The 16,791-nt window shown below is 46.1% G+C and overlaps 1 protein-coding gene across 1 annotated transcript; it reads right to left on the minus strand.

Annotated features, from left to right (window-relative positions):
• Positions 1-187: 187 nt before the first annotated feature.
• On the minus strand, positions 188-11,241 carry LOC120027828 (alanine aminotransferase 2-like). The gene is made up of 12 exons (XM_038972879.1): positions 11,134-11,241; positions 10,660-10,842; positions 3,899-3,988; positions 3,680-3,788; positions 3,440-3,573; positions 3,006-3,249; positions 2,834-2,913; positions 2,578-2,714; positions 2,240-2,414; positions 1,937-2,092; positions 1,679-1,791; positions 188-1,486 (listed from the first exon to the last, which is right to left on the minus strand). The coding sequence occupies exons 1-12, from the start codon at positions 11,134-11,136 to the stop codon at positions 1,396-1,398; spliced, it is 1,515 nt and encodes a 504-aa protein (XP_038828807.1). The 5' UTR covers positions 11,137-11,241; the 3' UTR covers positions 188-1,395.
• Positions 11,242-16,791: the final 5,550 nt, after the last annotated feature.

Here is a 16,791-nt window from a genome sequence, read left to right on the forward strand (position 1 = left end):
GTACAAAATAGTCAAATGTAGTACAGCCTGCTCCCACATCTGTTTGTGCCGTCTTGTGAACTCATATAATAGGTGACATTGCCATAAACATTTCCAGAGCATACGATAAGATCTCCTTTTTTTTTTGTATAAGTACTTTCAGCTTCACACACTGATGTGGTGCACAGACAAGGCATGAGCAAACCAAGACATAGAAATTACACTTTAATTTATATTTTTACAATTCAAGATAAAATCAACATGGTTATTAAATACTGTAGCTACATTCAGAGTGTTCATCGTACACACAGTAGTTCACAGTATCCTTTTCAACACAACAGCCATTGCACTCCCTCTGGAATGCAATAAAAGCACACCTCTGCCAACTATTTACTGATATTAGTACGACTGATCATAATGTAGCTGTATAACCTGTAAAACTAGATGTTCTGCCAATTATTTTACAGCCTAAGTAAAACCCTCAACTGACAATCAGTTATAGTCATGAACTGAAAATGACTAAAACATTATCACATATGTACACTGTGCAGATGCTGTCTGACACACAATTTAAACAATTAGCTGAAACAGAACAGCATGCCAGGTACCATGCTAAAAAGTGCAGTTTCTTAACACATTGCTCCTCTTTTAATGTCAAGTCTAGGACACTAGAGGGGAGAGTCTCGAGGGTGTGTTGGTAACGCACTGGCACTCTTTCAGTTAGATATTTTCACCATCTCTCCATCCAGTTTCTGAGGAGGAAGGGTGGGGTCTTGTTACAGACCGGACTGGGAAGAGGGATGGGGTTTTGTTACAGACCGGACTGGGAAGAGGGGTGGGGTTTTGTTACAGACTGGACTGGGAAGAGGGGTGGGGTTTTGTTACAGACTGGACCGGACCGGGAAGAGGGGTGGGGTTTTGTTACAGACTGGACTGGACCGGGAAGAGGGGTGGGGTTTTGTTACAGACTGGACCGGACCGGGAAGAGGGGTGGGGTTTTGTTACAGACTGGACCGGACCGGGAAGAGGGGTGGGGTTTTGTTACAGACCGGACCGGGAAGAGGGGTGGGGTTTTGTTACAGACCGGACTGGAAAGAGGGGTGGGGTTTTGTTACAGACCGGGAAGAGGGGTGGGGTTTTGTTACAGACTGGACCGGACTGGGAAGAGGGGGGGGTTTTGTTACAGACCGGACCAGGAAGAGGGGTAGGGTTTTGTTATAGACCGGACCGTACTAGGAAGAGGGGTGGGGTTTTGTTACAGACCGGACTAGGAAGAGGGGTGGGGTTTTGTTACAGATCGGACCGGACTAGGAAGAGGGGTAGGGTTTTGTTATAGACCGGACCGTACTAGGAAGAGGGGTGGGGTTTTGTTACAGACCAGACTGGGAAGAGGAGGGGAGGTGAAGGTGAGTGGGGTTATGAGAACTCCTCTGTGAACCGCTTATGAAACTCCCTGATCTTTTCCAATACAACCTTCAGCTTTTCAGTTGCAGGTAAGATGGTCATCCTACACAGAGAAAGAAAGAGTGTGAGAAAGAGAAAAAAATTGTGTTTTCTTAGCATGAACATCACTGGGGGCAGGGTACCAGTCTGTTTAGCTATCATTCCACTCTTTGCCATGAAAAACATTTGACATGACAAGGAGTGGAATGATAGCTAAACAGACTGGTACCCAGGCTAGACAGGCGACCGGTCTAACCTGAAATGGTAGGTTCCATCTCTCTGCCCGAAGCCGCTACCTGGAACCAGGCAGATACCAGTCTCCTCCAGCAGCTTCATACAGTAGAACATGTCTGGAGCCTGGCCTTTCTCCTACACAGAGGTAGAGAAGGTTGAATAACAACACAGAAGGGATTGGAATAGGAAGAATCAGACAACTGAGCATCAGAAACAGGCAGGGAAAGGAGAGATCAATTAACAGAGAGGGAGGGTGAAAGAGGGGGAGGGAAAGACATACCTTTGCCGCGTTGATGGCTTTCTCTGGCAGTGAGAGGCGGGGGAAGGTGTACATGGCTCCCTGGACAGGGTTACAGTGGATCCCTGGGACTGTGTTGAGGATCTGCTCTGTCATCTTGGCCTTCCCAGCCAGGATATCCAGGTTGGCAGTACGCTCCTGTTAAGTGGTCAGAGATCAGGATAATACTAACAAATTGTGACACAATGTACATACATTTTTACTGAACAGCACCTGTTACACTGTAATAATATTAATGTGACATTTAGGGCTGAATCCTAACATCCACGTCATGTGTATGCTGACCTTGATGAAGGTGGAATAGGAAGGCTCGTCAGGCTGAGGGGGATTGACCACCAGGTCCAGTAGGGCCTGCCCAAGGATGGGGGGGCACAGCCGCACAGACACCAGCTTAGTCAGCTGCAACTTCACCTCAGGGTCCATGTTAACCACCTCCATGTACCCTCCTCTGAAACCACACCTGTATGACAGGAACACACACACACACGCACATTCATATGGTACAGTAACTGGCATACTCGATTCACATACCGTACGACGTGTCAAGTTCATTTTTCCTAATAGAGCCAAGTTATGTCAGTCACCATCTGTGAGAATACGTGGGTATGTAGCTACAGACTTACTCTCCCATGAAGCATTTGGAGGTGGAGTGGAAGGAGGCCAGCTCCACAACACTGGAGTACTCTGGTCCCATCTCAAACAGAACCTTTTTAAAGGAGTGGAACTGGCAACCCTCCGCGTACACATTATCCTGGTACACCTGGTAGCCACAGAGGGAGGGAGTGATACGTATTGAATATCTTGTCTGGAAGAAAAACCTTAGAGAAGGGGGAGAAAGGATAAGATCAGGTAGAAGAGATTGTATTATTACTAAATTACCTCATCAGCCATCAGGAAAAGGTGCTCCTCAGCAGCAAATCGGATCACATCTTCAATGCACTGCCTGCTCTGGACCTGACCTATCACAGTGAAGGGTGACAAGAGTTCTCTAAACAGAACAGAGATGGTCTAAAAATAAGTGAGTCAGATCCCTAAACTTGTGTCCACATACCTGTGGGGTTGCCAGGGTTGATAATGCAGAGGGCGCGGGGTTTACAGTGCTCCCTGGCTGCCTTCACAGCCCTCCTTAGCTCACCGACGTCCAGGCTCCAGCACTTGTCCTCGTCCAGGTAGTAGCTGATCTGGACAGCCGCCAGCTCAGCCAGAGCAGCAGAGTAGAGGGGGTACTGAGGGATGGAGATCATCACCCCTGTACGGTTCTTCCCCTCGCCTGACGTCAACAACTTTAGCATGGTCTATAGAGAGAGAGAGATGTGAGGGAGGTAGAAAGGATGCAAGGGGAGAGTCATGTGCCGTAAGATCCGATTCAGCATTGAGAGATGATCTATTGATCCAGTAAATAGTTAAAAGAGTTGGTTGTAATCAGCATTTTAGTCACACGAGCACAAGTCAAGAACTCAGTACTATAGCCATCATCAGTCTTACCACTATGGCATCACTGGCCCCGGTGGAGAGGTAGATGCTGTCAGGGTTACTGGGGATGCCACCGTCCCGCTTCTCAATGTATTTAGCCACATCCTGTCGTACGATCTCAATGCCTGGACTAGCACTGTATGCACCTGAAATAGATAAAAGTTCAATGGATATTTAACTTTTTTTTTTTTTTTTTTAAATATACAACTTTTTTTTTTTACACAGTACAGCCTACAGTAAGAGTTATTTCACCTATACTTCCCCCTCCACAGGCCTGAAGGATGCGCCGTGCTCTATTTTTAGCATCCTCTGGAAACTTGTCGTCTTCTAGGAGATCTGGGTAGGCGCAGAGCGCTACAACCTGACGGGAACAGAGAAGTTGTAGTAATGTATAGTAAATAGTCATCTATAATAATAATGGGAAACTTCCATATAAAATACACCACAGCTTTAGAACAACAATTAACAGACCTGTCGGAGAAATGTGATTGGTTTCTGGCCCATGGCATGCGCATCACCAATGTTGGCCTTGATGACCTCTGTAAAAGGCTTCTCAACCCCCTGCAGAAACAGAGAGAGTTGCAGTTATTACACAGATATGGTTATCATGATAATTAAACAGTCACATTTAGTGCATGACAATCCCCAGTAGTAATACTTACGCGCCAACCTCTATGAGTATGACAACTCTAAACTTGGTTTAAAATCCCTGCCTATTCAACCATTGGACTTTGTATAATCCTGGAAGCCAACAGCATGTTAAAGAGAGGGACTGGAGACAGCTGTGATACTCCCACTGTGTGTAGACTGGGGAGGGCAGGAGAGATCTGGGTCAACAATAGGGCTGTTGCTGTGCCAATGCCTCTTGCCCTCTCTTTTTTCTCCCTGTCATTCTGTCCCTGCTCAAGCCTACTCCATAGCCCTCTCCAGTTCTTATAATCAGAATTTCATTCAAACTCATGACACTGGTAAAAAAAATAGAACAGGGAGCATATCACCTGCAATGCAAAAGCTTGATAAACAACATTCAGGCTTGTAGCCAATACAAGAAACTAGACGGACTAGACCTAGAGTGGAAACAGTAACGCGACAATGACAACATGTTCTTTGCGTAGCCTGGTAGATGTGGTAGACCTAGTAGTCATTGAACAGCGTAATGTGATAAGCCCCTGAATACACCCCCCTATGGTTTTACTGTACAGCACCTGGATTAGTGCGATTTGGAGTTTAACTTTCTTTTAACTTTTGTAGTCCCCTGAGGTGTCAAAGCTACACACTACATAGGCTTTCTTTTAACTGTTAATATTAGGTTGTGACGTCTATGCTGCATTTACTGTCTGAGTGCTCCGTCTTCACATCAGCCATCTTGGTATGGGAATGGCTATACTGTAGATGACACTGCTTTCCTTGTTGTGTAGCTAAACAGGCACTCTGTTCGTTCCCCCAACTGAAACCTAAACTCACAGGATACCTTCCTGCTTTCCTCCTGTAGGTCAATATCAGGGGGCGTCTCGTGATTTCTGCCAATCAAAATGGAAGGGAGAGGGGGACACCCAGCTGTGTTTGTACTGCTGGAACATCAGTGTGCTCAGGCAGGGACAGCAGGTATTCCATTTTACAAACAGAGAAAGACACCGGAGCTGAATGCCACACAACAACAATCCAAAACCACCAGTAATAATCATTTAAAAGAGGCAATCTGCAGCTACATACATTTTTGGACTTGCCTAATGAGCTTAGTTCAACTGCTGTACCCCATCAGAACCCAAAATAGAAGCCCGTTTTACTCCAATGTTTGTAAACATTGTAAAATGTAAACAGTGTATAGCCTCAAAACATTGTTAAACACTAATGTCGTTATCATCGACGGTTAGTCCTTGCATCCATAGCTCTGTCTATATATTTGAGTGTGGTTACACTTCTCCAAGCCCATCCCTCAGCTTTTTACCAAAACAGACTTTTTGTTATTAATTGGCCCTTTAAATAACTTGAGTTTCACATCCAAAACACTTCTCATGATTCTTAGAACGGGACACACGGCACATGCATAATGAAAGATCAGCTGTTCATATCAGCTGACATTGGCTGCATGTAAATCAAATCAGACTGGTTCATTCCCTCATCGCACAGTCCCAATCCCCCATGCCAGTCCTCCTCTCTCATTAGCAGCCCTGTGCCCCCAGCTTCTGTATAGATTAGGCCTGGCACAGAGTCAGCCTGGCACAGGGGTTACAGAGGGGAGATCAGGGCCTGGGTAGACTACAGAGGATAGAAAGTTATCTTTTGGTGAGGGGCGATTCTCAGAATTAATCATGCGCCGTCGGAGTTCTTCAATGTTATGGCAACCACGGTATGTAAAAAAGTTTTTTTTTCATTTCCATTCTTTCAGTTAAGTAACAAACTGGCTGTTATCCGGCTGTTCATTGTCTCTGGTCAACATCCCTAGTATGTTAACCTACTGTGATTCACCTCATTCTAACGACCATACAGGTCTGATCTGACCGGGAAGGTCCGAGAAGGGACGCAACTCTCTTCCCTTCTTGGTCTCATCCCTCGCTTGAGTCGAACAATGAGTGTGCTGTTCGCTGTGTGAGAACTGCCCCCCCCCCAACAGGGCTCTGGACCGGCCAATTGAGACCAGGACACAACTCTATTCACTATAGCTTTATCAGTGAAATGCATGAATTGCAAGTTCTAGACAAATGTATCAAAAGTGACATACACCCGTGCTTTACATTTGATGCTTTAATCCCCTTGTTATGTGCTCTTGCTGTGAGACACTCTGGATAAGGGCATTTGATAAAACGTTATTTTCAGTTCTTCACAGCAAAGCCTGGGAATGGAGGTAGGTCGCCATAGAAACCTCATTGAGGCTAAACTAAGCACTCTCATTGATCACCATCATGAAAAGACCCTTGTTGTGCCAACCAGACACACAGGCATAGCTACTAGCTAGCCCCAAAACAAATTGGTCCGTGCTATTCGGAATCCTTGAGACACTACCCCATTGAAGTTGAAATTTAAAATGGTTAAGGTAAGGGTTAAGGTTCAGTAAGGGTTAGGCTAATGGTAGGGGTTAAGGTTCAGTAAGGGTTAGGCTAATGGTAGGGGTTAAGGTTCAGTAAGGGTTAGGCTAATGGTAGGGGTTAAGGTTCAGTAAGGGTTAGGCTAATGGTAGGGGTTAAGGTTCAGTAAGGGTTAGGCTAATGGTAGGGGTTAAGGTTCAGTAAGGGTTAGGCTAATGGTAGGGGTTAAGGTTCAGTAAGGGTTAGGCTAATGGTAGGGGTTAAGGTTCAGTAAGGGTTAGGCTAATGGTAGGGGTTAAGGTTCGGTAAGGGTTAGGCTAATGGTAGGGGTTAAGGTTCGGTAAGGGTTAGGCTAATGGTAGGGGTTAAGGTTCAGTAAGGGTTAGGCTAATGGTAGGGGTTAAGGTTCAGTAAGGGTTAGGCTAATGGTAGGGGTTAAGGTTCGGTAAGGGTTAGGCTAATGGTAGGGGTTAGGTTCGGTAAGGGTTAGGCTAATGGTAGGGGTTAAGGTTCGGTAAGGGTTAGGCTAATGGTAGGGGTTAAGGTTCGGTAAGGGTTTGGCTAATGGTAGGGGTTAAGGTTCGGTAAGGGTTTGGCTAATGGTAGGGGTTAAGGTTCGGTAAGGGTTTGGCTAATGGTAGGGGTTAAGGTTCGGTAAGGGTTTGGCTAATGGTAGGGGTTAAGGTTCGGTAAGGGTTAGGCTAATGGTAGGGGTTAGGTTCGGTAAGGGTTTGTCTAATGGTAGGGGTTAAGGTTCGGTAAGGGTTTGTCTAATGGTAGGGGTTAGGTTCGGTAAGGGTTTGGCTAATGGTAGGGGTTAGGTTCGGTAAGGGTTTGTCTAATGGTAGGGGTTAAGGTTCGGTAAGGGTTTGGCTAATGGTAGGGGTTAAGGTTCGGTAAGGGTTTGGCTAATGGTAAGGGTTAAGGTTCGGTAAGGGTTAGGCTAATGGTAGGGGTTAAGGTTCGGTAAGGGTTAGGCTAATGGTAGGGGTTAAGGTTCGGTAAGGGTTAGGCTAATGGTAGGGGTTAAGGTTCGGTAAGGGTTTGTCTAATGGTAGGGGTTAAGGTTCGGTAAGGGTTAGGCTAATGGTAGGGGTTAAGGTTCGGTAAGGGTTAGGCTAATGGTAGGGGTTAAGGTTCGGTAAGGGTTAGGCTAATGGTAGGGGTTAAGGTTCGGTAAGGGTTAGGCTAATGGTAGGGGTTAAGGTTCGGTAAGGGTTAGGCTAATGGTAGGGGTTAAGGTTCGGTAAGGGTTAGGCTAATGGTAGGGGTTAAGGTTCGGTAAGGTTTAGGCTAATGGTAGGGGTTAAGGTTCGGTAAGGTTTAGACTAATGGTAGGGGTTAAGGTTCGGGTAGGGTAATGGTAGGGGTTAAGGTAGGAATGTACCAAGGATTCCGGATAGCACTGACCAAAACAAATTGGCCCAATTATATTGACCTAATACTTCAGTTTTATGAAATTTGCTTTTTTCTTCTTCTGGAAAGTCACTGGAAAGTAGGCTATAAAATTCCAAACCCAATCACTCTATACCAGTCTTTGGATGCAGCCTAGGAATAAATGACTGACCAGTCTGAGGTGAATGTATCAGCCATTCCACTTCAAACCAGACTGACCTTAGTCCCATCTGTTTTGCTGAGTTATCAGTAAGTGTCACTGCCCAGTGCCCTGACAGGAAGTCTCTCAGCATACCAGCCAATGGGATGGGCATATCCCACTCCATGTGAATCCTAGTAAGCTTCTATAACATATCCAATAACATTTGTCAAGTTGAATCTCAACATTAAAATTAGGCAATCATTGTATTCTTTGAACCCTGTTATAACTGAAACATGGAAAGGATATTACACATAAAGTATGTCTGGAGGGAGGGAGAACACTGTTGGGGATATTGTGGTGTTGAACTTTACACATAACTTTACTTTCTGCAAAACCTGAGCACCCTACAGTATGGCGCTCCTCAAAGAGAAGCATAGGGGTGGTGATGTCACAATGGGCACCTGCTCGACAGGGTTTAGCTGTTGGCACAGTGCCCAGTGAGCTGCTCCACATGGCTTCAGACTAGCCCAAGTGAAGGAGACAATTCACAGACAAAAGAGAGGGAGGGTGTATACTCAATTCTACTCTGAATCAATCCACTCTAGTTTGGTAACCATCCCCACCTCAGGCCTTAGGAGTGAACGACGAAGACCCCTGGAGGTACATGGCCTATCCAGGAAGGTACTTGAGAAGACTTATGAGACAATAGAGCTTCTGGTAAAATGTACATGAGGGGGTACTTCAGGGGTATTTGTATTTATTAAGGATCCCCATTATTTCCTGCCAAGGCAGCAGCTACTCTTCCTGGGGTCCAGCAACATTAAGGCAACTATATACAATTTAAAATATTACATTTCATAACTTTTCACAACACATTAAGTGTGTTCCCTCAGGCCACTACTTTACTGCCACATATCTACAATACAACATCCATGTGTACGTGTGTGTGTCTCTTCACAGTCCCCGCTGTTCCATAAGGTGTATTTTTGATCTGTTTTTTAAATCTGAATCTACTGCTTGCATCAGTTACCTGATTTGGAATAGAGTTCCATGTAGTCATGGCTCTATGTAGTACTGTGCACCTCCCATAGTCTGTTCTTGATTTGGGGGTTGTGAAGAGACCTCTGGTGGCATGTCATGTGGGGTATGCATTCGTGTTGAGCTGTGTGCTAGTAGTTTAAACAGACACCTCGGTGCATTCAGAATGTCAACACTTCTTACAAAAACAAGTAGTGATGAAGTCAATCTCTCCTCCACTAATATTAACTCTCTGTGTATATTTAAGGGCCAGCCATGCTGCCCTATTCGGAGCCAATTGTAATTTTCCGAGGTCCCTCTTTGTGGCACCTGACCACACGATTGAAAAGTAGTCCAGGTGCGACAAAACTAGGGCCTGTAGGACCTGCCTTGTTGATAGTGTTGTTAAAAAGGCAGAGCAGCGCTTTAATTATGGACAGACTTCTCCCCCATCTTAGCTACTGTTGTATCAACATGTTTTGACTATGACAGACAGTTTACAATCCAGGGTTACTCCAAGCAGTTTGGTCACCTCAACTTGCTCAATTTCCACATTATTTATTACAAGATTTAGTTGAGGTTTGGGGTTTAGTGAATGATCTGTCCCAAATACAATGCTTTTATTTTTTTTAATATTTAGGACTAACTAATTCCTCGCCAGCCATTCTGAAACAAACTGCAGCTCTTTGTTAAGTGTTGCATTGATTTCACTCACTGTAGTAGTGGACATGGATAGTGTTGAGCCATCCGCATGCATAGACACACTGGCTTTACTCAAATGTAATTAGTAAAGATTGAAAAAAGGGACCTAGACAGCTGCCCTGGGGAATTCCTGATTCTACCTGGATTATGTTGGAGAGGTTTCCATTAAAGAACACCCTCTGTGTTCTGTTAGACCGGTAACTCTTTATCCACAAAATAGCAGGGGGTGTAAAGCCATAACACATACGTTTTTCCAGCAGCAGACTATGGTCGATAATGTCAAAAGCCACACTGAAGTCCAAAAAAACAGTACCACAATTTTTTTATCATCAATTTCTCTCAGCCAATCATCACTCATACTTCAGGGATACTCAGGGCAAAGCAAAAATCAGTTGGTGGTACAGTACCAGAAAAAGGTTTGAAACCACTGCTTTAGGAGACTACTGCCTTTAAAACAATGTTGTGGTTCAGGGTCAGCTTCTCCAAAAGAGTGAGCATTAGTTTCAGGGCAGTCCCTCATAAAGATCAGTATCCTTTGCATACTTGTGTGTTCTCTAAGGAAAGAATGGCACATATCATAGGATCACCAATGTCACCAGAGTGCACTATCATCACACAGCTCTATACTGTTTGTGCACACTCAATGCATGAAAAGTTAGTAAATAGGTTGACTGAAAGTCTGACATAGCCTATGTCCCAACTCATTCTGTGTGTAAGTGACGCTTCTGAGGAACCCAGTGGGTTTTAACTTTTAATCTTTACTCATCCCAGTCCGATCATGGTTTACGGCAAAGTTTATTTTACGCCTGCTACATTAGGTTGGTTAATGGGCAACTTCCCACTGACATCTGGTAATTTGCTCCATGTCACCTGGGCTGTCCCATTTCTCAAGAAAAAGGCCAGCCACATGAAAATCTCGATCTCTGTCCAACAGTACACACTTACTGTACCTCTTTGAGATCCTTTTCAATCTGCACTGCGCGTTGCACGATTGGACCACGGACAGCATACTCAACCCGCTTTACATTCGGGTTCATGGTGTCCATGTTAAGCACCCGGTTCCCAAGTCCATTTTCAGTCATGTTCGGTTTCTGGAGCTCACACTCTGTTCCGCTGATAGCCCACGAAATATTCTGTGAAATTTAAGAGAACGCAGAGGAGAAAGAACGAAGAGTGGTTGGTTAGTTTGAAGTGTGAAACCACCAATGCACACCACACGAGCTTGTACAGTACTTGCCAAAACCAGTATTATTGTTGCAAAGAGCGCACGCACGCGGTATGCGAACATCGTTGCACTGGAGAAGACACACTACATACATGTGTGCACAAGTCAAAGACCCGGAGTTAAATCCTTTACACTATTAGTCAAACTTTCTTTCAGTGACATAAACTGGATTCAAAACAGTTTTGTCATCATGTCTTACCATAACCACCCAAAACGCGCGACCAAACCGTCGTTTCGTCAGTTCCAGGTCTTCAACAGGCTGTGATTTTCTCAAACAACTTTTCGGCCACACAAAGATTATGGATGGCTACAGTCAGAGACAAACACCCACCTCCAACGTCATTGCCCAACCTGCCGGGGGATGGTGCTATTATTCATTTTACTTGGTTTATGGAATAATAGCGCTCTCTGGCGGCCGGTTGGGCTACAACAGTCAATGTTTTTATAAGGAGGTTTTCACGCCTCGTTTAGACTTGTGGTATTTAATACCAGACAGGGAGAGGCGAAGCCACCAGGACGGGCTCATTGTAATGGCTGGAATGGAGTAAATGGAGCTGAGTCAAACATGTGGTTTCCATATTTTTGATACCCTTCTATTATTCCATTCCAGCCCTTCACTTTAGCTCGCTTCTGAGCATGAGGCCTGTGAGAGAAAAAAATGTGAACAATGGGCAATCTGGGATTTGTAGGCCTACATCCAGTCCTGTACTTTTCAACTAATGATATAGCCATTGATTCTTAAAGAATCAAACTTATAAATGTCTCATGTGGTTAGTTCGACTGTCAATCAGAAAACAAAATATAAACTTTTCTCCATTGTTTACAAATATGCCCTTTTAATTCTTAATCTGTTATTTACTTCCACGACACTAGATGATGGTCTCTCGTAACAGACTAATGCATGTGGGATTTGGTTCTTGGTGCCTGAGATGATGGACAGAGAAGTGTTCAAACTCAACCAGTTTTCATACTATTCAAATTCTAGTAATTGATTCACATGGGAATTCTGGGGCTGTTGTTTTCTAAGTAGCTAGGTACTTACATAGGCTGGAATACTCTGACCAAATAGCTGGGGTGGAGAACACTTGTGACACAAATTATTTGTAAAAGATAATTATAGATAATAACAAAACCTTTAGGGAAGTGATTTTCAATGCTCAAAGGTTAAAAACATTACCATTTCATTGAAGGATTAATATTACTGCCATGGAGACTGAAAAAGGAGAGGCGTGTTGGCAGACATTCTATTTTTGCTCTTTACATTGCTTTCCAGAATTGCACAGCACCGAAAGGCCTACAAATTCCTCTGTGGCACAGCACGCTGTGTGCTCTCAATTGGGACATCTCAGCCCTCCTCTTCCCACCCAGGAGTGTAGTGTTACTCTTACTGCCTGGCCAAATGTATACACAATGGATGCCACATCCCCACCCCAGGGTCATGTCCCACTTTTCTTTAAAAGGTTTTTATAGTTTCAATGTCAGAATTGTGTGGTTTTTTTTCATCCTAATTGAATATTGGTATGTGTATGCATATTACTGTAAATATTGATCACATTCCCTGTGTATGATCATATATTCTGATACATTGAATATTTATTGTGAAACTGTTATACATTTTTTACCTCCTATTTCAGGAAGTGATGTCACTGAGTACTGCCCCTATATATAGGACCTTCCACCCCCACCTGGGATATGGATGCCTGTTGAAAACCTAGGGGTCGAAACGTTGTTGTAAATAAATATCACCTGGGAGCATGAGCAGCAGTGTGCAGCGTTTTCTTTTCTGTTTTCCATGAGTTCGCCTACAATTCCAGCACCTGCGGAAAGTACCTGGATATGCGTATGTTCTTGGGTACCACGACAACACTCCCACCCATCCCCCTGCACACATCAATATCAAACCATTCCCTTCAATGTCAACATCCTAACCTGACTCCTCCTTGTCCTAAATAACTCCTGTGAGAAACACTGCGGATTATGACAAGTTTGCAATTATTCAGGTCACACGTCAGTAGTACAATGCTCCTCTGAAAATATTTGACTAATCGTCAAATGCGTTCGATTTAAACAGTCCTAAGAAAAATGTAACATTGCATAGTTACTACTCTAGGGTAACTGTGTTTATTTACATGCTACATAATTATTACATTGATTATTCCACTGGTACTCTGGTATAAATAAGGCATATCCTTTATAACAATTATGTTTACATAAGTTACAGGCCCAGTCCTCTGTTACCCTGTGTTACATGTGTTGGTTAGCTGAAATCAGACATTTTCAGCATGCCTAACAGTGCTCTGGTCTGACCAGGGACATGACAGCACACTGCATAACCTCTGTAACCCTCCAGTCTAGTCCATGCCTTTCCTATGAGACCTTCACTCCTACAATTAAATCACAGTGAAACAACTCAACACTCACCAGAGAACGGTATCCTCTCTGTGGATGTAGCCACTAGCCAATGGTCAATCAGTGGTCAGTAAAAGCACAAGGGTTCTCTCTGTATATCCCTGTCAGTCAGTCAGTCTGTCTTTGGTCGTTCTGTCTCCACCTTACCCTGACAACCAGGACATAGGACAGACCTGGTCTAAGTCTGTGATGTCATATCTTCTCCCCGCCCCCAGTGACCGATTCTGGCCTATTCAAGAACAGCGGCTGTTAAAACTGAGGAGCGAAATAAGAACCACTCTGCCTGGCCTTTGACCCGCATGAGAGTGGATGAACTGGGCTGTATTTCAAAACCAGCAGCCACATTTTGGACTGTTCTGTGCTCAGTTTTCACTGTCTTATTATATGCCCATTCACTGTGTCAACTGGTCTAGGATCAGCAAGCATTCTAGGAGGGGAGTGGCAGACGTGGAACATACAGTCCAAGGAGGTGGAATGTATGCGTGTGTCTCTGTGGGTGGAAAAGACATTTGATCCCTCCTCACATGGTGGGCACGCAACCATGTGATTCTCCCAGGCCCAGTGACGTTCTTGTACCACCCATTTTACAGTTGGTCATACAACATACTGTTCTCAAACTATGTCAGTAGGCCTACTACTACTACTACTACTACTACTACTACTCCTATTCTCCATATGGGCCATGGGGACTCCAATCAGCAGGTATGCATCCCTCCAATATGTTGACTTGCATAGCTCAAATCTAAAGCTCAAAAGGTCAGGGGTAGGCAACTAGATTCAGTCACGGAACGATTTTTGTCGGACAGGATGGTCGGGGGGCCAGAACATAATTATAATAATTTGTACACTGCAAATTGACCACAACTAAGTCCAGAAAGAGACTGTACTTGAAAATAACAATAATTTCATACCTTGATTACATTGAGACTGTCACGGCTTTCGTCTTCCTCCTCTGACGAGGAGTAGTAGGACGGATCGGAGGACCAATACGCAGCGAGGTAAGTGTTCGTCATTATTTAATGAAAGAAACTGAACACTACAAAAACAACAAAGTGACAACCGTGAAGCTAAATAACAATAGTGCTGACACAAACACTACACATAGACAATCACTCACAAACCCCAACAGAAAACAGGCTACCTAAATATGGTTCCCAATCAGAGACAACGCAAAACACCTGTCTCTGATTGAGAACCATATCAGGCCAAACACATAGAAATAGACAAACCAGACATACAACATAGAATGCCCACTCAGATCGCACCCTGACCAAACAAAACATAAAACATACAAAGCAAACTATGGTCAGGGCGTGACAGTACCCCCCCCCCCCCCCCCCCCCCCCCCCTCAAGGTGCGGACTCCGGCCGCAAACCTAAACCTATAGGGGAGGATTTGGGTGGGCATCTGTCCGCGGTGGCGGCTCCGGCTCGGGACGTGGACCCCACTCCACCATAGTCATAACCCGCTTTGGTGGCGCCTCTGGAGCGGGGATCCTTGCAGCGGGTCCCGGACTGAAGACCATCCTAGAGGGCGCCACTGGACGGAGGGGCAGCTCCGGACTGAGGGGCGGCTCCGGACTGAGGGGCGGCTCCGGACTGAGGGGCGGCTCCGGACTGAGGGGCGGCTCCGGACTGAGGGGCGGCTCCTGACTGGCGGGCGGCTCCTGACTGGCGGGCGGCTCTGGCGGCTCCTGACTGGCGGGAGGCTCTGGCGGCTCCTGACTGGCGGATGGCTCTGGCGGCTCCTGACAGACGGGCGGCTCTAGCGGCTCAGGACAGACGGGCGGCTCTGACGGCTCAGGACAGACGGGCGGCTCTGACGGCTCAGGACAGACGGGCGGCTCTGACGGCGTAGGACAGACAGGCGGCTCAGATGGCGCTGGACAGACGGGCAGCTCAGATGGCGCTGGGCAGACGGACAGCTCAGATGGCGCTGGGCAGACGGGCACACCTGTAGGGAGGAGACGGAGAGACAGCCTGGTGCGTGGGGCTGCCACAGGACCCACCAGGCTGGGGAGACCTACAGGAGGCTTGGTGTTAGGAGGAGGCACCTGAAGGACCGGGCTGTGGGGGAGCACTGGAGCTCTGGTGCGCAGTCTTGGCACCACTCCCCCGGCTGGATAACTACTCTAGCCCGGACCCTCCAGAGTGCAGGCACAGGTTGAACCGGGCTGTGGGTGAGCACTGGAGATCTAGTGCCTACTACGCGCACCTCTCCCTTAGGCTCCACTCCCACATTTGCCCGGCACGAGCGGAGCGCAGGCATAGGACGCACTGCACCCTCCCAGCGCCCCGGAGACACAGCACGCAGAGCCGGCACAGGATACCCTAGACTGAAACGACGTACCGGAGACCAGACACGCTGAGCAGGCACAATACGCCCTGGCTGGATGCCCACACTCACATGACACTTTCGGGGGGCTGCCCTATAGCGCACCGGGCTATGGGCACGTACTGGCGACACCGTGAGCTTAACCGCATAACACGGTGCCTGACCAGTAACGCGCTGCTTATAATAAGCACGAGGAGTGAGCTCAGGTCTGCTACCTGGCTTAGCCACACTCCCCGTGTGCACCCTCCAAATTTTTTTTGGGGCTGCCTCTCGTACCTGTCGCGCTGCCTTGCTGCCTCCTCATATCGCCGCCGCTCAGCTTTCGTTGCCTCCAGCTCTGCTTTGGGGCGGCGATATTCCCCAGCCTGTACCCAGGGTCCTTTCCCATCCAGAATCTCCTCCCAGGTCCAGGAGTCCTGCGATCGCTGCTGCCCGATACCACGCTGCTTGGTCCTTGGTTGGTGGGTGATTCTGTCACGGCTTTCGTCTTCCTCCTCTGACGAGGAGTAGTAGGACGGATCGGAGGACCAATACGCAGCGAGGTAAGTGTTCGTCATTATTTAATGAAAGAAACTGAACACTACAAAAACAACAAAGTGACAACCGTGAAGCTAAATAACAATAGTGCTGACACAAACACTACACATAGACAATCACTCACAAACCCCAACAGAAAACAGGCTACCTAAATATGGTTCCCAATCAGAGACAACGCAAAACACCTGTCTCTGATTGAGAACCATATCAGGCCAAACACATAGAAATAGACAAACCAGACATACAACATAGAATGCCCACTCAGATCACACCCTGACCAAACAAAACATAAAACATACAAAGCAAACTATGGTCAGGGCGTGACAGAGACACCATCACGTCTCTTTTTTTATTAATGGGAATACTTGGAACAGATTTCCTGAATTATTTTTTGTATTTTTTATTAATTGTTAATATAATCTTCTTGGGGAGACAAAAAAATAAGTTGCGGAACCGTTTTGGCCTGCGGGCTGCCTAATGCCGACCCCTGGCCTAGGTTGTCATAAGCCCTTAGTATATTCTTCACTGGGTTTCTCTCACACAAGCTTGAGAGCAGTAGTAGAGCAGTCTTTATTAT

This window comes from Salvelinus namaycush, chromosome 33 (assembly GCF_016432855.1).
Source record: "Salvelinus namaycush isolate Seneca chromosome 33, SaNama_1.0, whole genome shotgun sequence".
NCBI classification, from domain to species: Eukaryota; Metazoa; Chordata; class Actinopteri; order Salmoniformes; family Salmonidae; genus Salvelinus; species Salvelinus namaycush.

Excerpts from the sequence above, each read along its gene's own strand:
- LOC120027828 (XM_038972879.1), bottom strand. Across the intron at positions 3,574-3,679 it reads CTGTGGAGGGGGAAGTATAG|GTGCATACAGTGCTAGTCCA; the intron begins GTGAAATAACTC and ends TATCTATTTCAG. Across the intron at positions 3,250-3,439 it reads GGGCCAGTGATGCCATAGTG|ACCATGCTAAAGTTGTTGAC; the intron begins GTAAGACTGATG and ends CTCTCTCTATAG.